This window comes from Vespula pensylvanica, chromosome 3 (genome assembly GCF_014466175.1).
Source record: "Vespula pensylvanica isolate Volc-1 chromosome 3, ASM1446617v1, whole genome shotgun sequence".
NCBI lineage: Eukaryota > Metazoa > Arthropoda > Insecta > Hymenoptera > Vespidae > Vespula > Vespula pensylvanica.
Window position 1 is genome coordinate 4,511,584 of NC_057687.1, and position 21,941 is coordinate 4,533,524.

At 31.4% G+C, this 21,941-nt stretch overlaps 4 protein-coding genes and 1 long non-coding RNA gene across 11 annotated transcripts; 2 read left to right on the top strand and 3 right to left on the bottom strand.

Moving 5' to 3' along the window:
• The first annotated feature begins 72 nt into the window (after window positions 1-72).
• Window positions 73-1,415, top strand: LOC122628112 (U6 snRNA-associated Sm-like protein LSm8). The gene is made up of 4 exons (XM_043809992.1): window positions 73-262; window positions 335-375; window positions 612-739; window positions 1,071-1,415. The coding sequence occupies exons 1-4, from the start codon at window positions 232-234 to the stop codon at window positions 1,159-1,161; spliced, it is 291 nt and encodes a 96-aa protein (XP_043665927.1). The 5' UTR covers window positions 73-231; the 3' UTR covers window positions 1,162-1,415.
• On the bottom strand, window positions 612-11,357 carry LOC122628104 (protein suppressor of sable). Of its 5 annotated transcripts, none has more exons than XM_043809971.1 (8): window positions 10,820-11,357; window positions 6,965-7,346; window positions 6,648-6,867; window positions 6,207-6,559; window positions 5,888-6,110; window positions 5,483-5,805; window positions 5,124-5,352; window positions 612-5,000 (listed from the first exon to the last, which is right to left on the bottom strand). In XM_043809971.1, the coding sequence occupies exons 1-8, from the start codon at window positions 10,894-10,896 to the stop codon at window positions 3,067-3,069; spliced, it is 3,741 nt and encodes a 1,246-aa protein (XP_043665906.1). In that variant the 5' UTR covers window positions 10,897-11,357; the 3' UTR covers window positions 612-3,066. The 5 variants fall into 5 exon arrangements, with proteins under 5 accessions (XP_043665906.1, XP_043665903.1, XP_043665908.1 ...); XM_043809968.1 differs by having other exon boundaries at window positions 5,471-5,805; XM_043809973.1 differs by lacking the exon at window positions 10,820-11,357 and adding an exon at window positions 9,799-9,914 and having other exon boundaries at window positions 5,471-5,805.
• LOC122628113 lies at window positions 9,411-13,679 on the top strand. Its single transcript, XR_006326980.1, has 3 exons — window positions 9,411-9,571; window positions 9,843-10,070; window positions 10,296-13,679. It is a non-coding gene; the product is annotated as an uncharacterized LOC122628113 (long non-coding RNA).
• Window positions 13,119-16,944, bottom strand: LOC122628107 (DNA repair and recombination protein RAD54-like). The gene is made up of 10 exons (XM_043809984.1): window positions 16,296-16,944; window positions 15,904-16,110; window positions 15,641-15,831; window positions 15,366-15,568; window positions 14,839-15,281; window positions 14,507-14,768; window positions 14,239-14,410; window positions 13,758-14,163; window positions 13,516-13,679; window positions 13,119-13,443 (listed from the first exon to the last, which is right to left on the bottom strand). Exons 1-10 carry the CDS (start codon window positions 16,296-16,298, stop codon window positions 13,248-13,250), a joined length of 2,247 nt encoding a protein of 748 aa, XP_043665919.1. The 5' UTR covers window positions 16,299-16,944; the 3' UTR covers window positions 13,119-13,247.
• A 146-nt stretch (window positions 16,945-17,090) lies between these two features.
• On the bottom strand, window positions 17,091-21,936 carry LOC122628109 (adiponectin receptor protein). Of its 3 annotated transcripts, none has more exons than XM_043809987.1 (7): window positions 21,810-21,936; window positions 20,188-20,463; window positions 20,024-20,122; window positions 19,707-19,878; window positions 19,214-19,611; window positions 18,878-19,042; window positions 17,091-18,729 (listed from the first exon to the last, which is right to left on the bottom strand). In XM_043809987.1, the coding sequence occupies exons 2-7, from the start codon at window positions 20,431-20,433 to the stop codon at window positions 18,595-18,597; spliced, it is 1,215 nt and encodes a 404-aa protein (XP_043665922.1). In that variant the 5' UTR covers window positions 20,434-20,463; window positions 21,810-21,936; the 3' UTR covers window positions 17,091-18,594. The 3 variants fall into 3 exon arrangements, with proteins under 3 accessions (XP_043665922.1, XP_043665921.1, XP_043665923.1); XM_043809986.1 differs by lacking the exon at window positions 21,810-21,936 and adding an exon at window positions 21,122-21,265; XM_043809988.1 differs by lacking the exon at window positions 21,810-21,936 and adding an exon at window positions 20,662-20,747.
• Between the last annotated feature and the right edge of the window lie 5 nt (window positions 21,937-21,941).

The following is a 21,941-nucleotide window of genomic DNA, read 5'->3' on the forward strand; positions in this document are numbered from 1 at the left end:
TCAAAAAACGCATCAAATTATGTCGCTTATTTTAACCAATAGCAGCGTTTTATTCTTTACCTCTTTTCTATTCAGAAATTCCTACCAATAAAATAATTCCTATTCTTTTCTGGCTATCATAATATTGGGTTTTCTAATGCTTTTTTTCTTCAATGATAATCCTGTGTTTACATTCGTGTGATATACCATGCCTTTAGTAATAATACAGTGACGGATAATTGAATATCGACAATGGCATCGGGGTTAGAAAGCTACGTGAATCGTATCCTTTTCCTTCAACGTTGTTCTCTATATATTATTCTATAAAATATATTTTTCTTAAATTATTTAACAGATACAGTTTCGATTATTACTTCGGACGGTAGAAATTTTATTGTAAGTATTTGATGTTGTGTTACATCGTTTCACTTTGTAACAACACAGTTTACATTCAAAACTTGACATATAATAGCAATAATAATTTAATGAAAAAATAAATCTTTATTTTTCAAATATTAATGAAGTTATTGTTTATAAAAACTTGTCTAATTTGTAACTGTCTTTGTTAAAAATAAAATGTTATTTTTAATAGTATTAAAAATAAACTTCATCATATTATTTTTCAATTTTAGGGCACATTAAAAGGATTTGATCAAACAATTAATATTATATTGGATGAATCACATGAGAGAGTATATAGCACAACGCAAGGTGTAGAACAAGTTGTTTTGGGTTTACATATCATCAGAGGAGATAATGTGTTAGTATAACTATTATTATACAGATGATAACAGGTTTTATGCAATATTGAAAATGTATACATTATAATATTTGTTTTATATAAAAACCGTTAGATCAAGAATAATATAAAAATTTGTTCTTAGCTTTTTTCCTTAATACTTTTGATACGAATTTTCTAAATATTATACAATATTATTGTAAGACGGCTTGCTGACCTATCTAAGTATATTCTATTTTATTACTCATTGATTTTCAAAACATTGTTAAGACTACTTTGTTTGACTTTATATTGCAATATCTTACACATTACATAAAATAAATAACTACATTTTAACAACCATTTTTTGCAGAGCAATTGTGGGAGAACTAGATGATGAAATGGATGCGCGTTTAGATTTATCAGCTATTAGAGCTGATCCATTAAGCCCTATAACACATTGAAGGTATACATTATATGAAATATTTGAATTATAAGGGCAAATATGTTTGTATTTATACAGAAGATTAATTCTTGGATGACTACATAAATGCCCATGTTTTTATAATCATATTTAATATACTTGTATTTAAAAAATTTTGCAGAGCAAATACACAATTATGTACATTACTAAAATAAAGCAAAAAGTAACATCCTATATGAATTAACTGTACAAATATCTTATGATATAATAAACTACGTTTTTTCATAAATGTAATTTTGTTTTATGATATTTTAACACGATAAAAGGAAATCTAGTAATTGCAACATGAATTTGAATATATTAAGTAATTTAATATGGTTTAAATGATGTGTATATCAGATGTGTGTATCACTGCATTCCATATGGCTTGATATTGTAATGTTTATTTTGTAAATGAAATTTATCTGTTTATAGATTTTGTAATAGATTAAATATCTTTTTATAGATTATTAGCAGTGAACCTGCACCATTGATTTAAATGTAAAGTATAATTGTTATTGCAGGTATGCAAATTTGTTATAATCTAATCAGGTAGATTAATATATACAAACTATATCATATCATCTGATAGAATTTTATAAATTCCAAGAAAATTATAAATTCCAAGATATTATCCAATTAATAACAAAGTATAAATTATCTAAATACCTTTTGGATTACCATATTTATAAAAAATTATTCCATATATAACAAACTTGTAAAATTGATACACTATTTTTTTACAAAATATAACATTTTTGTATCAGGGTTTATATATATTGTAATTTTATTTGTATTAAAAAATCTGAAAAAGTAAGCTGGACTTCGTGCCAATTATAATACATCATATTAAATATAAATATGTTTTGTAGAATCAATGTATTATTTACTACATATTCTTTGCTTATGGATATACAAAATATGTTCAACAAAAGTCAGCAGAAATGATTATAGAAAAATTTGTGTTATAGAAAAATGCAAGTAAATTAAGAATGGTATCTATATATGTACGTATGTTACATTTTTTAATTTATTAATATTTATTATGCTCATGAGAGTTAATTTAAAGAGAGCTATTTACTTTCTATAACATAATTTAATATTTAACAGTTGAACATTAGATTTATAATTGCACCAAACTCCTTTTTTATATTGCAATTAAGATTATAATGTAATACAATAAATAAAAACAGGAACTACAATGTTATTTTGTTTTTTAATCTATTAGCAAAATCTATACAAAAATTAGTCCTACAAAAGTGAGAAATTCACGTATAGAACAATGCTTAGATAAATCGAATGTTAAAATTGTAAATGGTGCATTTATAACTGACTTTTGTATAATCAAAAAGCAAAGATGGCATGTTGAATTTCTTAAATGAAATATTTCGTATATATATATATATATGCGCGCAAGTGTGTATATGTACTATATATTGGAAGACATAACAAAAATATAAATCAATTAGAGTACAATCTAATATTTTCCTATTCTGCGTATCTTAATTACTAAATGTCTTTTTGAAGTAATCATAAATACATGATATATACAGATTTTCCTTAAAATTTAATTATCTGTATTATCAAAAACAATGTTTTCCAACTTTATTTGTTCCATATTGTATTTACTCTATATGCATTTAGCCTTAAGAGTAAAACTCGAAACAGTGCAATTATCGGCACTACATATACACACTGCCAATGTGTGTTCGATTTTATATACTAAAGTATGTAAGGACAATTCCTACTGTCAAACATTTGTACAGTTGACAATAAAATAATTGAAGCGAACCATATAGCTCATTGCATTATATAACAATGCGTGCTATGCTAGTATAATCATACATATGAGAATTATCATCAGGTACTTAAGTTATGTACCTACACAAATGGATGAATTATTGCATTAATTATTGGTCACAATGTTGGTCCTGTTACGATGTCGTCTTCTAACACGACCGCCACGTCTATTCTGATTTGCACCATTCCAATCAGGACCACTATCCATGACAAAATTTGGAGGATTTGGCCCATTTGGATTGAAACCCATTAAACTAGGATCTGCAGGGCCAGAATTTGGACCAAAATTGTTGAAATTACCACCAGAATATGGGGGAGGGCCATCATACGTAGGAGCAACATCAGGTCCAAAACCTACACCAGGAGCAGGACCTAAAAGTCCAGCTCCATTATTGCGTTGTGCATTGTAACGTGGATCATAGTTCATTTGATTTGGTGACATGACTGGTCCATTCATATTCATCGTTGGTGGCATGTTTGGCATATTGGTCATACTCATTGGAGGCATATTTTGTGGACCCATAGGAGAATTCATCATGGGACCCATGGGTCCCATATTTCCAAGCATTGCATTTGATGATATAGTCATCATATTTTGTGATCCTGGCATATTTTGTGTAACAGGCATACCAGGGGGACCAAGAGCCATATTAGGCATTTCCATCGATTGTTGCGAAGCACCTTGTATCATGGAAGCACTAACATTCTGTGAGGATTGATTAGAAACTTCGAGCGCTTTTCTTCGTGGATCAGATCGAATTTGCGGAGGTGATTTTGGCGTGTCTGGCTTCATTGGTGGCGGAGACATAGGAGAATCAGCTATTTCGGCTTTACTAACGCGGAAAATTTTTCTAAGACGTGGATCGTATTTCACTTGTGGGTCATTTTTTGTAAGCTTTAAACCTGTATAATCAGGTCTTGGTATGTCAACGACATATACTTTGTAAGTCATTGGAGGATGGGAATTGTAACTTGCATCTATTTCGGTGCATGGGATATGTGAAGGAGCTGGTTTGAATGGTAAACTTAACATTTGTCGCAGATCAACGTCCGATTTAGTGGATGTATCTGTAAATCCTGCACCAACTACTCTAAGATCTGTATCTCCAAAACCAGTTTGGAAACGTTGTCTAAAATCCATGTCTTTCCTTCGAAGATCTTGATCTGCCCTAGTTCTAAGGTCTGTATCCATATTAGTATCTACAGCTGTAATACCAGAACTGTAGATACTTGTTTCTAACCTAAGATGTTTCGTTTCCTTTTTAGGATCTATCCTATTTGGACTGCTTGGTTTCTGTTCATCTCGACGTTGTCGAGGATCTCTGGACATTCGAGGATCTCTAGATGCAGGAGTTACCGTCGAACTTGTACCAGGTGACGATCTAGGACTTGAGGTTTCATTTTCAACCTTAGAAATTTGACTTGAAATACCAAACGTAGAATTTTTAGTAGTTTTAGTCGTAGGATTGTATTCAGTTGTAGAATTATTTGTATCTTGTGTAGATTTCATTTTTGAAACTGAAGATTCTTGCGTATTTATAGTGTTATTCTGTTGAGTTTGTAGAGTTTTACCATTTGTTGAACTTTGTGCCTTAAGAGACGATAACAATTTAGATACTTCTGCACTTATATCGATTTTACTTAAGTCTCCAAGTTTATCTACAATAACTGCTGGTTGAGGTATACTTGGTGCCGAAGATGCAGATTGAAATTGTTCTTTTGTGATAACATTTTGGGCCTTTTCAGATGGTTCAGGTTCTTCTTTTGACGCATCTTTCGAAGAAAGTACTATAGTTAAATTACCACCATCGTCATCGTCATCGTCATCCGAATACCAATCTTCTAAAATCTGATCTGTACTACGTGCATTGTTCTCATCTTCCACATTTTTAAAACTATCCTGCGCAGCACGTTGTTGCTGCTGGATACGTAAAAATAATTCTTGAGCCTTTTTTGGTAAATGGGATGGAACTTCTTGTTCTTCTGTGGAAGGTGAAGCTACATTCGAAATATTGCTTTGTTCGTTTGATGTCGATGATTCTATAACAAATAAGTTAATGTAATTAAGAAATCTATACATACATGTTCTTATTAAAATTAATATAATTCATTTCCAACGCTTAAATAATAAATTTGAACGAAAATTTTATAACATTATCACACCTTTTCGTGGTTCTACAACTTTCTCTTTATCGTCATCTTCAACTGGCATTTCAATGACAAGCTCGGTTTCATCATCTTGATCACTTTCTTCGTCAACTTTCGATTTACTAAGATTTGCAACTTCATCAGCTATACTAACCACAGGTGGTGGTTTTTTGGAACCTTTTAATAACTCCCTCAAATCTATATCCTTTGAATTCTCATTAGTGGATGTAGTTTTTCTTTTTGCCTGTAAATTTATAATAATTGACTTATTAATATGAGCGAAGTATTTCTAAATAATTATGTAGTGTATATTGTAATAGGGTAAATCAATCATTGTTATTAATTATCAAAATTGTTTTTACCGTGTATCTTACTTGTGCTAAAATTTCATCTTCTTGTACCTCCTTTGGAAAATCGTCTTTCGATTTATTTACAGTTGTTTTATTAGAATCTGCATTAGTTTCAGTGTAAAAATCCATGCTTGGAACACATGGCTGCAATATTTGAGTTTGTTGCAATTGTTGCTGAGTCGCTAAACCTAAAGCTGCATTAGGCAATTGAAGACCGAGTTCATTGGCTGATTGTAGTAACATAATTTGTTCATATGGTACTCTGTCTTCGTCGGATCCCCAACGTGTCTTTTTTCCAGAAGGTTTTCTTTCCCTAACAGTACTTTTCTGTTGATTGGATGTTTCCTCTATAATAATAATTAAAATATTAATAATTGATTCTGATTTTCCATTAGACATATATATATATATATACATATATATATTCACCTTTTTCATCCTTGTTTTCATTTTTGTCTAAAGTATTTATTGGTGCAGGTACATTCAATTCAAATAAACTAGGAATTTTCTGATTCGTTGTATCTTGTCCTTGGGCGAGTGCTGTAGCTGTATTATTTATCATCAACATTGCTCTTTCTCTACTCAAACGTGGAAAATCCCCAAGAATTTCTTTTGGTGCAGTTTCAAGATGTTTCAAAAGAATTCCTTTTACCTATAAGAATATGTATATATTATTTTTATATTAAATTTTCATAGAAAATACTTTTCATTTTTTACTTTTTATCATTTTATCAATAATGATAATTACCTGCTCGTTTAAAGGTTGATGCGAAAATTTACAGTTATCACCTTGGTTACACTTCAAACCAGTATGGAAGAACTTGCATGGAAAGTCATGGTGCATGTAAAGACATTTGTCCCTTTTAGCACAACAGTCCATAAGATAAAACTTGCATAGTTCCATCTTTCTGGGAGGTAAAGCATTATGTGAGAAAGGACAATCATCTCCTCTGTGACATTTTCCTTGCATGTAATACAAACATATGGATTCAGGATCTTGTCCATGTTCAGTGGTTTGAATTCTTCGTCCGTTTCTTTCATTCCTCAATTGCCCACGGCCTTTATTTTTTCCACCGCGTTCATTTTTTCCACCTCTACGACCTATAATATTAATATTCGTAATATATCATACTATTTATATTTTTTGTGACTGCACATAAATAAGAAATATTCTAATAAAACTGAATACCTCCTCTTCCATTACCACCACGCTTATTCTCATTTTCTCTATGTCGATTTATGTTGGATCTTTCTTCATAATCAGAATTACTATCAAAATTTTCATGATCATTAGTATGTCTAGGAGAACTATTATCTTGAGAATCTTTTCTAATAGGAGAAGCACCTCGAACAAAAACCATTTCATCATCATCTTCATTACCATTCTCTTCATCGCTTACTTTTCGTTTCTATAAATATTGTAAGCAAATTATGAGTGATATATTTATTAAAAAATTAAGCCTAAACAAAAATATCAAATGTGAACAAAATAGTATAGAATGTAACCTTTTGATCTTTTGAACGATCTTCATCTCGCTCATCGCGTACTCTTTTCCTACTCTTATTCCTATTAGTTTTGTTCTTTGATTTTGAATCTGTATTTCTACTCCCATCTTCCTCAAGAGCTGCTCTAATAGCTTTTTCTACATCACCTGCCCAATCCTCTGTTGGACTTTTATACTTTAAGTATCTATCATGTTTAGCAGTTGTTCCTTGAATAGGCTGCTTTTTGTTCTTATTAAACTTAGAATCAAAATTTTTATTCTTTGATACATCTTGTTTTGGAGATGGCTTAACAGATTCAGTTATTTCAATCTGTGGACGAGTAACTGGCTCGTCATCTTCATCGGAAGGAATTTCTCCATCTTCCAAATCATTATCATTATTACTGTGAAAAAAAAGAATACATAATTGATAATTAAGAAACATTCAGTCCATGAACCGATAGTAATTTTGTGTTCGCAACATGTTTATATATATTTAATTTATAAAATTAATTTATAAAATGAAATATATATAGAAAGTTAATGTTTATAATATATTTTGTAATTAATTCATATAAGCTGTACTATGTTCTTTTATATGAATTTATATAACAATTACTACTTGCAAAGATATTGAATTATATAATATACATATAATAAAGAAACTATACAAATCCCTCATAATATTTTCTATATATCAACAATGCTTTTTAATAAAATCCTGTGAGAAACTATCATTTTAATTGAATCTTAATATATATAAAATAAATCTCAAATATAGAATGTACTATTTTGTAATCTCATATATGTTTTAACTTGTATATTAGAAACATTGATATTGTAATTAAGAAACTGAGATTTTCCTAAAATCTCGCTGTTTATGGATTATCAATAGAATAGTATAATTTTATCAAAGTATTCATACAGCAAGAAAAAAAAAAAAATTTGATATCATATACATTAACAAAAATATGTGTATCTTATCAGGAAAATCATGTATCTTGAAGATGTCATAAAAGAGAAGCTTGAGTAAATATGTTTTTTCCAACTAATCTCTGAATCATTAAAATATCATCAGATTCTGTACTACGAAGTTAAAGGCATAAACGCGTGGAGAAAAATATTCTCCGATGCTATCACCTTATCATAATTATTCATTAGCGACGATTTTACATGCAGAGAGTGTTTCTCTAACCAAAGAAAGCATCCTCGAAAGATCGAGGGAAGCTCATTATTATTGTCAAGGACAAATTGATAGCCGTCAAGAAAATCGAAACTACACGAGTTAGACAGAGAGAGCTTTGAAAAAACTTTCAGTCGAGTCGACTATATGCGAACGAGGTTGCCGATACTAGCCAAGCTGAAAACATTAAATACGTTTGTCGGAAACGACTAATGGCATGTGACACGTAAAAACGATCGATGACAATCTAAAAGAAATGCTTTCTCTCTCTTTCTCTTTCTGTTTCGTATCTCTCACTCTCTGCACAGACTAAATAACGTGTTTATAAATAATGAGCGATCTAGACTTCGTTTGAGAAAATTAATGAGCACAAAAGAGCTCGTAGAAATGAATCGAGGAAAATCTATCTCTTCGAATAAATCCGCCGTCTCTCCGTGTCTCTTTCTCGCGAAGCACAAACGACGACGACGACGACGAAACAAATGAATATACATATTCATGAGTGCGCGCGAGTGCACGCTTAATAATAACGTATGTAGGTACGTCGTATAATCTAAAAGCATATAATTAAATCGGGTTGCTACGAAGTCGCGTTATCTACGCTTCGTTGTCTCTATGTCCCTCTTCGTCTCTCTTGAAAACAAACAAAACAAAAAAGAAAATCAAAAGATTCAAAATAATAATTAAGAGTTACCTCACCATACTAAGTCCTTTAACATCATCATTTAAACATTCATAATCATCTTCATGATTTTTCATCATGATTTTTCCTTCATATCTCTATAAGCATAATAAGATACATCATTTGTAACATCACGTTTTTTATGAAGCATTATTGTCGTCGTTGCAGCATCACTGATAACGTTTAAAAAGTCAATGTCATCGGCATCCGTCCAAAAGTTTCTTCGGACGCACGATGTCGTCGTGTGCATCATTTTCGCACGACACGCGCGCTTATGTGTGTGTATGTGTGTGTATATATATGTATATATGTACATATATACATATTCACATATATATACTTTTTTTTAGAGCAAAGTGCATGTACTATACGCTTTCGTGTTTCGTTGTATGTCCGTCAGTATATATGCGTGTGTGTCATGCGCGCGCGCATGTATATGTATCAAGAAGTATAGATATGACGTCACATACGATGCGCGTGCTCGCGTATCATGTACGTGGTGTTCAATTTGTAAATGTGTAACGTAATATATATATATATATATACGTGACGTGCAAGTGGTAGACATATATATATAACGTCGAAGTCCACAAGATCGAAAAGAAAAAAAAAAAGAAAAACATGGAAACTCTGTCCTCTCACTCCCTCTTTCTCTCTCGCTCTTTCTCTCATCGAACAACAACATCGAGTTGTACCAGATACAAGTTTAAACTAGTTTCAATCTGCGTTTAAAATTCTCGCGAATGGCAGAGAGCAGAGAAAAGGTATTTCGTTATTTTTCGTAACTCGTATTTCCTAGAACGCGAGGAAAAAAAGTGAAAGCGCTACACGGAGCGCTAATACACAAAAATATTTCGTAGAGTAGTAAACATATATATATATATATACGTATATATATATATACACACACATAATATATATGTATATACGCGATGATTTTAATTTTACAACACATGAATGCGTCATAGGCGCGAGAAAGACAATATCATACCTCATTTTTGTGCTACATAAAAGTCTCTTTTTCCTAACTTTTAGTCGCGATCTCTCTCACTCCTGGATTTAAACAAGAACAGACATTCTCGTGTTGCAACCTTCTGTCTGTTTCCGCTAGAAAAGAAAGCGGACGGTGGAGGAAGAATTCGTGAGGCTTTTCAAGAGAAAGAGATTCGCATGTACCTGCTGCTGAATGAAGGGGATGACTAAAAAGATCCCCCCGATCATTCACAGGAAAGAGGCATCGCACTAAACGCGCCTACGTGACACGTAAGGAAACACGGTTTGGCGAGTAGTATATGTACGTCTCGTAGTTGCGGCGAATCCGCGTTCACGATAAAGACGACCTTGACCCCCCTCCCTCCCCTTCGTACCCGCCCACCCTTTACAAATGTTAACGCCTTTATGCGCTTTTACAAATAATGCCAAGAAAGTAATCGGTCTTTTCTAGACGTACATTTAACGCCATCATTGTTTTAGCCATTTTTCTTTCAGAGATCGACGACATCGACGAGACATCCTTTATCCAAGTAACGTCGCAAATTTATAAAAAACCGATCGACGAATAGTATCTTTTTCTTTTCCTCTCTTTATTTACCCCTTCCCTTTCTCTCTGCCTTTTTCTTTTTCCTTTTCCTTTTCACATCTTCCGGAAGAGAAACAAATATTGACCAAAGTGAATTCGTGAGAGGACGGAGCCTCGATGCTACGTGTTACGTATATATGTGTATATCGCGTTGGGAAGGAGATGATACATGTGTATCGTCTCTCATACGTCACGTATATGCGTCTCGATAGTGTGTGTAAGAGCAGCGATATAATAATACAGTAGAGTAGTAGTGTAGTAGTAGTAGTAGTAGTAGTAGTAGTAGTAATAGAGAGTAGTAGTAATAGTAGTAGTAGTATAGTACTAATGTAGTGGTAGTAGCAGTATTGGTAATAATGTATAGTAGCAATAGCGACAGTCCGTGTGAAAATTACGTCTGTTTCGTCATTGAATAAAAAATGTGGAGGCAAACCTTTGGATTAGAGTCTCGGCCACGGAAACACTCTCTAATGCCATTGTTTTGTCCCGATCGATCGTGTTTTGTACCATACGATATACCACTGTGGCCCGAAGTTGATCATTCGATCGATAGACGCGACCACACACGACGGATCTTTGCTCGTGGATTCGCGTGCCTGTATATGATCATTTGAGACTTTGAAAATAACTTGATAATGGGCAAATAAACTCAAAGGAAGGCCCGATTGTCCGTTTCTATCTCTCTCTCTATCTCTCTTTCTCCCTCTCTTTCGCTAATCCTCTCTCTCTCTCTCTCTCTCTCTCTTTCTCTATCTCCCTCTATATCTGTCGGTATCTATTACATGCTCGCGTGAGCGCATTCCCACGGACAAAGATATTACAAATTTAAAAAAAAAAAGAATACAATTCTTAGCCTCTTTCTCCCAGCCCGAGTTTATAAGTCTGCTCTCAGAACGGGTCTCGTTTACCGAACGCTTCTGTATCTCTCTCTCTCTCTCGCTTTCTCTCACACAAAGAGAAAGCTAAACTCGAATAACTGTATATATATGTATATATATGTATGTATGTGTATATATATATCTAGAAGCTTTCTGAAGTTCTTTCGAATCGATATCGCACTTAAATTTGATAAGACATGTTCACTGTGGTATCTCCCTATCCTTCTTTCTCTCTCTCGGTTAATTAAATAGAGAAGAAAATGGCGCGATATTTGTCATGCCACAGAGCTACGTCATTTCTGCTGACGTGGCACATGGAACAATCATTATCCGTTTATGTACCTCTATTACGCGTGACAAATAATTTCGATTTAAACGAATGTCATGGGATGCGATAGTATAGAGACGGTTTATTGGACATAAAAACGAATATCGATAGAATAATTATTTAAACGCGTTCAAGGTAAATCTATGATAAAACAGTGTCTTCGACGAAAAGGTGTACGGACAAAGCCACGAGAAGCTTGCACTTCGCATCCCGACGTGATCAAATTTGTCGTCCTCCGTGCTTCTCTCTGTAACGCGGGAGAGGGGGAACGGAAAAGGGATCGCATCCGTGGATGCTCCCTTCCTAAAAAACGACCGCAAGAGGGCAAGCGTCCAATGATTCTACGTATTTCTATATACCATATATAATATTAAGCCCGACGTATTTTCATTTCTCTTTTTACGCGTCGATCGAAGCAAAATGAAATTCTTTTTTTTTTTTCTTATCGATTCACGGATTCGCGCGAGTATCGTTCATGAATCTTCGACGATGTAGTCGGTGACGACGCGATGGTGACGTTTCGCGTTTTTCTTCCGCGATTTTAAAGAAAATCTTATTAATCTTTCTCTCTTTTTGTCTCTTAGTCTTTCTTTCTCCTCTCTCGCTCTCTCTCTCTCTCTTTCTCTCTTTTTCTTTCTCTCTCTCTCTCTTTTTGTGTTGGTAAGAGAAGAGATAATGAACGTTTGTGTGAACGAGACTAGTGACCGTAGACAGGCAGACAGGCAGGCGGGCGGGCGGGCAGGCAGACAGGCAGACAGGCAGGCGAAGAGTACGATTATCTTTCGGACAGAGCGTTACTACTAATTGTCAGCAAAGATAGTATAAAAATGTAGCAATTGTGAGTACGATGAGCGAAAACTTCAAAGATCAAACTAAACATGGCCACATCTGGAACTATTCTGAGCGGGCGGCTGCACGGAACCTGGGAAAGGCGGTCGAGCGAGCGGGAGCAGGTCAGGGGAGGGGGGGTATAGTTACCTTCGCTTTCACCAATCGTAGAACGTACGTATGGATCACGTGCTTCTCCACCCTTTATTTGGTCTTCCCCCCCCCCATTCCTTCTCCGTTCTCACCGACGCTCTTTCTTCGCGCTCTCTTCTCTCTTCTCTCTGCCGCCATGTTTCCATCACCACCCGTTCCGTTAGCATCGCGTCATTCTGCGCGAAAGAAATTCCTGAAGTTGCCGAGATCGTTCCCTCGTCTCTTCCAACGCAATGGCGGACTTAATATCATCTACTACCTATCGTAAAAACATCTAACCTGAAACTGCTACTTTCAATCAACGATCGTCACGGTTATCGAACATTGCGCAAATAGAAGAGCGCGCTTTGTTTCGAAATACAGACAATGAATAATTATTTTTTTTGTAATTATCGGTACAATAATTATATATATATATATATTTATATGGATAAGTCATGTATTTATACGCGTTAACAATAATATAAATTTTTAAGAAAAGATGATAAAAGTTATTAATTGAATTAATAATTTTAATTTAACAGAAGGACATTGTATACATAGTATATAATATAAAAATATATTTTTTTCTTATTTTATATAATGTTATTATATTATAATACTGTACAATAGTATGGAACTTGCGTTATAAAAACATTTGGTTACCAAATGTAACTTTTAATAATTTCAACATATTATCCTTTTACCTGTTCGTGTGAACGATGATGAAAGACGAACGAAATACCACTAGACCAACATTGTCGTAATGGAATGTCTGGTAAATGTCTAGGATTATGAGCATGTCGCCAATCTGATAGATCAGAATTGCAGTCTGATTGTTCTGGCGGACCTTTTACTTCTATTCCATTAACACATCTTGTACATTTGAATCTGCAATATATAACAAAAGAAATACAGTATTTTGAAAAAATTTCGGATCGAACGTACCTATTTAAAACTTACTTCGAATGTGTATCTGAAACTGTATTCTCTTCTAACTTAAATAAGTCGCGAAGATCGTTCAAAGTGAAATGTCTTGCAACATCATCTTCTTGATCAACCACTGTTGAACTCAATGCTTTTTTGTGTGCTTGTCTTTGAAAAATTTTTTCTTCTATTGTGCCAGTCTGTAATGAACATAAGTCTGATATATTATGTATTAGCATTTTTTAATTTAAAAAAATTATGATTTTTGCATTGCTTACACAAAGAAAACGATAGACGAAACATGGCTTTTTTTGACCATCTCTCCAAACTCTAGCCATTGCTTGATCATCATTAGCAGGATTCCAATCTGGATCAAACATCACAAGACGATTTGCACCAATAAGATTTAAACCACAACCACCAGCTTTGGAACTTAGCATGAAAATAAAATCATCACTATTTTGATCATTGAAACTATCTACTATCTTTGATCTCTTTTTTATTGACATGCTACCATCTAATCTCACATATTTATAACATCGCTTATGACATAATTTTTCGAATAGATCAAGTGTCTGCGTATAGTTAGACACCAGAACTATTTTGTCACGTGTTGTAGATTTAATGGAAGCTAAGAGACAATCTAATACCATAAATTTTCCTGATGATTCAGGTAAAATTTCCCTAAAATAAAAAAAAGTTTATGTACAAGGTATTATATAATGCATAACATGGAATATATTAATTAAACAAATATACTTTGTGCTGTAATTCGATGGCAACAATTTCAAAGCATTTTCAAAGCCATCTGATTTCTCTATTATTTTATCATATATTAAATCGGGATGACAACATAATTTCTTCAATAGTGTGATTGCAGATAGTGCAGAGAGACTTCTTCCACCTTTCTTAGAAATTTCAGAATTGTTTTCTATATACAAAATTTAAGAGCATAATAATAAGTACATTTCTATTTTGTTATAACATAAAAATCTAATATAAGAAAAAGATATCCTAAAGATAATACCTTCCATAGATTTTTTTATGCTATCACTTTGTATAAAATTTTTATAAAGATCAGTTTGCAATTTTCCCATTTTTATACAAACTACTAGCTCGTGTTTTAATGGTAAATACTTTGAAAGTAAAGCACTAGTACGTCTAATAAGACACTTATTAACAATAGTTACTAACTCCGTTAATCGTTCTTGAGCTAATTTACGTTCATTATCTGTTGCTGCAGCATCTTGTCCACGAAGTATTGGTATTTCAAATTTTCGTCGAAACTCCTAAAATGTGAATTATTTTGAAAATAATTATACGCATTATTATATTGCTAAATTATATAATATAATTTACCTGTGCTGTTCCTAAAAGTCCTTGATTTACAAAATGAACAAGAGAGAAATACTCCAAAAGATCATTTTGTATAGGTGTTCCACTAAGTAATACCCTTCTTTTGGCTTTTAGACCCATAAGAGCCTGATATGTTTGATTTTCAGAATTTTTCAAACGATGTCCTTCATCGCATAATACAAGGCCAACTTCATCTTGATGTAAGACATGTGCGTGTAATCTAAATGTTTCATAACTAATAATTAAAATTGGATTAGCACATCTACGTCCATAAGTTTTCATAAAGCCTGTAAGTTTAGTATCAATATCACTTTTACTCCCACCATCTATTGCTAATGGACGAACTCTATTGTTAAGCCACTTGTAAATTTCATTATACCAATTTTTTACTAAAGAGCTTGGTGCAACGATAATAGCTTTTTCTATCAATGGTTTACATTCTGGACCTTAAAAATAATTACATGGATAAATCTTTTTATATTTTCTATAGAGAAAATAAAATCATCGCTAAAAAGATAATGTATTGTTACCTTGCTTTAATAGCGTCCATAAAAGAGTAATACATTGTAAGGTTTTACCAAGACCCATTTCATCTGCCATGATGCATCCATATGCACCATCAATGCGTTTTCCTGTCACACACTCATACATGAATTTTACTCCTTCACGTTGATGTGGTCTTAGAATATTGCATAGTAAAGGATCAACTACTACATGTACAAGTTGTTTGGAGCTAAGAAATATAAAGTATCTAAAATAAATAACAAGTAATTTATAATTTTGTAGTAAATCTACAATTACTAACAGATCTAGTTTTATTCTTTCGTGTTCTGATAATTCAGGAGGTATATAAACCACTAATGCATTAGCTTCATTTGGATCATGTAAAGCAATTCTTGGACCAGATAAACGTATACCAAGTGTACGCCCAGATAAATGATATCCAGGAACTGGTATTTTAAATGGTTTACTCAATAATTTTTTGACTCTTTCTTCCTGTAAGTTTATTATATATTATAATAACATTTCTATTAAATTTTATTTACCAAAATAATGATTATGACTTACATGTTCGGATATTACACCTTGTGTGGCAGAAATATCTTCGGCAGTAAGAGCTGCAGCTTTATATTCAGGTATGTGTATATTTTTGGCATTATTTCTACATACTCTTTTTTCACGTTGGATTATGGGTTTTGTCACAAACTCCACGGTATTAGATACATCCGAAAGCAAAGGACGTTTACCTCTTTGGCTTGGAGCCAAAGAACGAATCTTAAATTAATAACACAATATTACGTACCAATTTTGTTATTAACTATGATATAATAAATAATCTTGAATTTATATTATTTGTATAATACAAGAGCTTTCTTAATGGTAATAGTTTTACGAGAACTACAACTAACTTTTTTACGACATATTAGAATTAGATGAAAAAAAAGGTATTGAAATCATACCATGTTAATTGTACAATAGCAAATTATATGCAAATCAGTCAAAACAAATAAATAAACATAATAAAAAAAGAAAACATTTTCTGTATGACGTTTAACCTCATCCAAACATATTCAAATTTATAACTGTGAGAACAGTGATACTACTTTAAAGAAATAAAATTCCTAGAAATTAAATTAAATATCTATTTAGAAATGTACTAATTTATACAAGATTAGAATTTATTTGATTTACAGTGTATACGATTACGTATTTAAATAAGAATTGAGAAGAATATTAATTAAAACATTATATCTACTTCGTATTTTCTTAACGATAATACATTTGATGGTAACACTAAAGAATAAAAAGATAGAGTTGATAAATACCGCCATATTCAAACAACTTAATCCCTCGAAAGCTATTTTCAAAATATTTTCTTTAGTATAGGATAGGAAACATTAACTAAAATTGTGTTATTATAATATAATTTTAAAGTCATTCTTAATCAAGAAATAGGTTAACATTGCGGTGTGACAATATTTCTTTATAATAACTAAAAATATAATAAATGTATTACTGTCACATATGAGATGCATATATATTTGGTTTCTTTATTAATTTATTAATAGTACTCATATTTATTTGTGTAAAAAGTTTAACAACATTCTTTCTAAGTACTAGATCTTTTGACAATAACATAAAATAAAATTTCAACATTTTTCTTGTCTTAGACTGACAGAAACGTATAACATATTGTTTTCTAAAAAGAATATTAAATATTTCAAAAATAGTAAATTATATAGCTATGCTGTTCCAATGAATTAAAGAAAGAAACTTGGTAATAAACCAAGTGATACATTTTTTAGAGGATAAATAGAAATATAATATAAATTATAAGTACATTGTAAAGCACTATTTAAATTTGTGTTATTAATTATTAATTGTAACTATATAATAATAATTAATACGAATCTGTCAATCTATGCATATCTAGATTTCAGAATTAATTATTCAATAAATAGGGAATATATCAATCATAATTTACCTATCCAACACTTGACAGCTACAAAAATATAGAATTCCGATATAGACTATAGTTGGAAAAAAGCTTTTTAAGTGCCAAAACATTGAGAAAAAAAGAAATGAAAAAAATTGAAATATTGCACTACATTCGCAATAATCATAAGAATAAATAAGTTTACATTGTTTCAACAACGAACGTGATCAAAATATATTACGATTTTTAGAGTGCTTATACTATAAAGTCATTTGTATTTATGGTTGGTTCCTAGATCTCAGACACATAAACTTTTGTTCGTTGCATTTTTTATATACTTTCTTTTATACTTTACATTAGTTTTGATTTTCTCAAGTGGCTGTGTAAAGTATAAAAGTAAGTTGAACAAGAGTTTAATTATTATCATCATAATATTTATTAATATTAATCTTATTTTCATTATTATTATTATTATATTATTGTTATGATTAACGATTTGAACTAAACAATCACACATTGAATTTAATTACTGTTGCTTGACAGCCACTTTCTGTACTGTAGCACTTTTTCACTGTACATATATCTTAGTATTAAAATCTAATTAATCTAATAAGTAAAGATCACAAGTATTTATCTTCAACAGTTCAAGATTGAATCTAAGGCAGACCACAGAACTTTATTATGCATGGATTTAGATGAGATTGTATAAAAATTGACCTTTAGCAGGAGGCACGGTGTAATTGCTATAAACATTTCTTTTTAATACAATACTGTTTAATTTATAATCATAATTGCTAACTATTTTTATTTTTATTTTTATTATACAGATATCTATGTGAAAAAATGATTCAAATATATGTCGAGAATTTGTCATAGAAAGTAGAATTTACTCAGATCACCAAGACTCTTGCTAAAGGTTAATATAAAAATGGCATTTTTCCCATAGAGAACTGTTATATATAATCCACTGTTAAATTTATTTTGCGTTTTTAATGAACTATTTTCTTTTTAGATTGAGTGTAAAAATATATTAAATTCTGAATTTTATATAATTAGCCAATTATAAAAAGCATATAAATCTGATGCAAATTAAAGTGTTCGAATACATGATTTACTTGCATTTAAAAATGTAATGTTACTTGTAAGTTATTAACATTACAATTATTAATTTGTAATTGTAAAGAAATTTTTGTGGTCAAGTCCTTGATAACATCAATTTACATGTGATAGTTTTAGGAATCCTTTTAGTCTTATTACAGTTATGCAGAGAGAAGACATTTGACAAAATATTGATAATATACTCGTAGTATATTGTTACATGTTTAAAATGCTATCACCTGAGCTGGATTCGCACAATCGCCTATTGTCATTCTATGCATTGCCATTTCTGTTATACCATGATAATGAACAAAAGCAGCAGCGATTACTAGTACATGGAAGATTTGATGACTCTGAAACTAAAAAGCAAAATATACTTTTCGAGTTCACTATAGATCAAGTTTCGAAATAAACAACTTTAATCCAATATATTAAAAAAAAAAAAAAAATGGATATCACGTGATCACAGAATAAAATTAATAATATAACAAATATTTTGATATTTACCCAAATATCAAATTTTCCTGGAAAAAATCGCTCAGGTACTCTTAATGCATAAAATAGTGCACCCAATATATATAGGCATCCCATTAGTATCAACCAACCAAGGGATGCTTGACTAATTGCTTTGAACCAGCCTTCTGTTATAGCATAATGGACTGCAGGTATTACCTAACAAATTTTTTAATTTACAAAACATTTACAATAACTTAATTTGTTAAGAGTTTTATATTCTCTTTTTTTTCTTATTTTATATGATAACATTATATACACTCATACGCATACATACGTACACATGAATAGAGAGAGAGAGGGGGGTGAGCAGAAAGAGGTAAAACTTACCCCACTAAGGCCAAAACCCATAAAAATACCGGCTCTAAGAGGCCTATAATTGGGTTCACCAAATCTTTCCCACAATGATACTACGATACTTGTTATACCAAGTACAACCACAACAGATAAATAAATAAGTTTAGGTTGATAGTCACAGTAAAAACCATAATAAAGCCATGGTACAAAACTGCCCATGATGAGCATAGCTATCCCACAGTAATCTAATTTAGAAAATAATTTTCCTACACATTCGCTGTGGCAGTGAACTGTGTGAAAGGCAAATGACATTCCTAAGCAAATTATAGCACCTGCAAAGAAGGTACCGAATACTAGTTTTTCCTCCAATTGAATTTCTATAGGAGGTTGTGTTAGGAAAAAGATAGCTATGCCAATAAATGCCACACAGCCTACAAAAATCAAAATATTATGAATATGTATAATAAAAATATTTATTTCTTATTAAATTATTTTTCGATACAAATACATGACAACTTTAACTCACCAAGTAAATGTGTCCAGATGTTACCAGTTTCTGTATGAATACGGAAAATACTTCTGAAGCAAGCATAAAATGATGGTAATGGTGGTCTATGACCAGCATGTAAGAAATCATTATCTTGTAACCACCGAGGTAAATTTCTAAAATGACATTGTTTCCAGGATGCTTCCCAGACCTATAATATGCTTATAATGTACTTATAAACTAATTTATAACAAATAAATTTATATAGTTCTATGTACCTACATACGCGTGCGTGTATGTGTACGTGTATAAAAGTTTATACAAATAGAAATTTATTTCAGATTTGGATATCTTACCTTACGAACAAATTCTTCAGCTTGTTCAGCAGCATTATGAGCCAAGGCACCAAGATCTATTTCATCACTTAATACTCCTGCTTTTAACACTTCTGTCATCTGGAATATACGATGATTATTGTAATAGATGTAACATATATAAATATTTATTGTTAGCATAGTACCTCACAATCCAAAAGATGATCATCTTCAGGAGTAGATGGAAGAGGGCATCCAACTCCATCTTCCTCTTCTGCCAAACAGCTGGCATCATCGTCTTCTAATAATTCTTTAACTTCATGCAAACCTGGAATTTCACTATTTAGCAATACACGATCGCTCCAAGGAATTCTATGACGAAGTCCTAAATCTCCTGATGTATTAGGATTATCATCTTTGTCTTCGATAATATCATTCTCGTATTGCGACATATTTTGGAAATATTATGGCCAATTTTTAACCTATAAAATAATATAAGTCTATTTATTCAATTTGTTTTTCATAAAACTATCATTTCTATATTTTTATATTAATACAAAAAAATTTTATTATAACTGATTTCCAAATATAATGAATTTAATATTTTTATTATAATATACGAAAATTTGGACGTTTGATATTATTAACAGCGCGCGAACGTAATATATAAAAAGTATAACATTAAGAAGATGACAACAATGCAGCTATATTCTCATCACAGCTGACAGGATTGTGATTGAAGGATATTATTGGATATTGTAGTATTCTGGAAATGTTAAAAACATATCAATTAATTGCTACTTTTATAGTTTTTAAAAGTCACGACTTCTTACATAACACGGTATAGTAATAATACATTTTGAAAAAATTAATCGACATATCCGTTAACCTTGTTATTTACCAACTTATCTACTACGACACTTTTTCATCGAATATAAATATATGCCATGTATTAGATAACACGTAATAGCATTTCGTTTTATTGAGCAAGAACTTGCTTAAATATGCTTGTAGATATCAATAAATCAAACCTATGTAGATTACATAAAATATAGGGCAAACAATTTTCCGACTCAATAAATATATATATTACACATCTTAATAGTTGCTAAATATTTTTAAAATTAATCTGTTTTGTACCTGTTGCGTGACAAATATTTTTCCAGTTTATTACATTTGAGTATTATAATATCAAAAAGGAATTCTAAAAAGACGTCAGCAAGTTGAACGCACCAACCACGAAGTCTTCGTGTCAACGGAATTAGTAACTCTGTCTTGTTACCACGACAGAATCCAAAGACGTCAGATTACACATAATATACCACGTGCATCGAATTATATATATATATGCACACACACACATACATGTAGAAATGTGTATATACAATGTATATATGTATAGGACAATTGGTGTATTCGTTACTGTTGGAAACTTCGAGAAAAGATACTCGTATCGTCATGAAAAAGTTTTCATAACAATTCTTTGCGTTCGAAGTCCAAAATTTTTACGCAAAAGCATTTTAGTTCTTATCATTTGAAGATACAAAATAACAATTGTATTACATACTGTGATAAAACGTAGGAGTTAAAGGCAAAGAATGTTTAATACATTCTATTAGGAAAATTATGTGAGAAATAGGTTATAATTGCGAATGATATTGCACATATTCAAAAACCTGGGACTACTGAAGGCAAATATTATTAACACAAATAATATTACATGATAAAATATAATAAATAAATATTGTCTTTTATTAATATACGAAAATTTATTTAAGTAAAATTAATTTTATGGGATTTATATAACAATAATAGTAATTGAGCTTACGTTTCCCAATGTGTGACTGAAAATAATTTCGATTAACGAGACATCCCATCTAAGATCGAATAAAGAATATTAAATAACTAAATATGACGTAACGACTCCCATAAACAATATATTGGAAATGATAAAGAATTA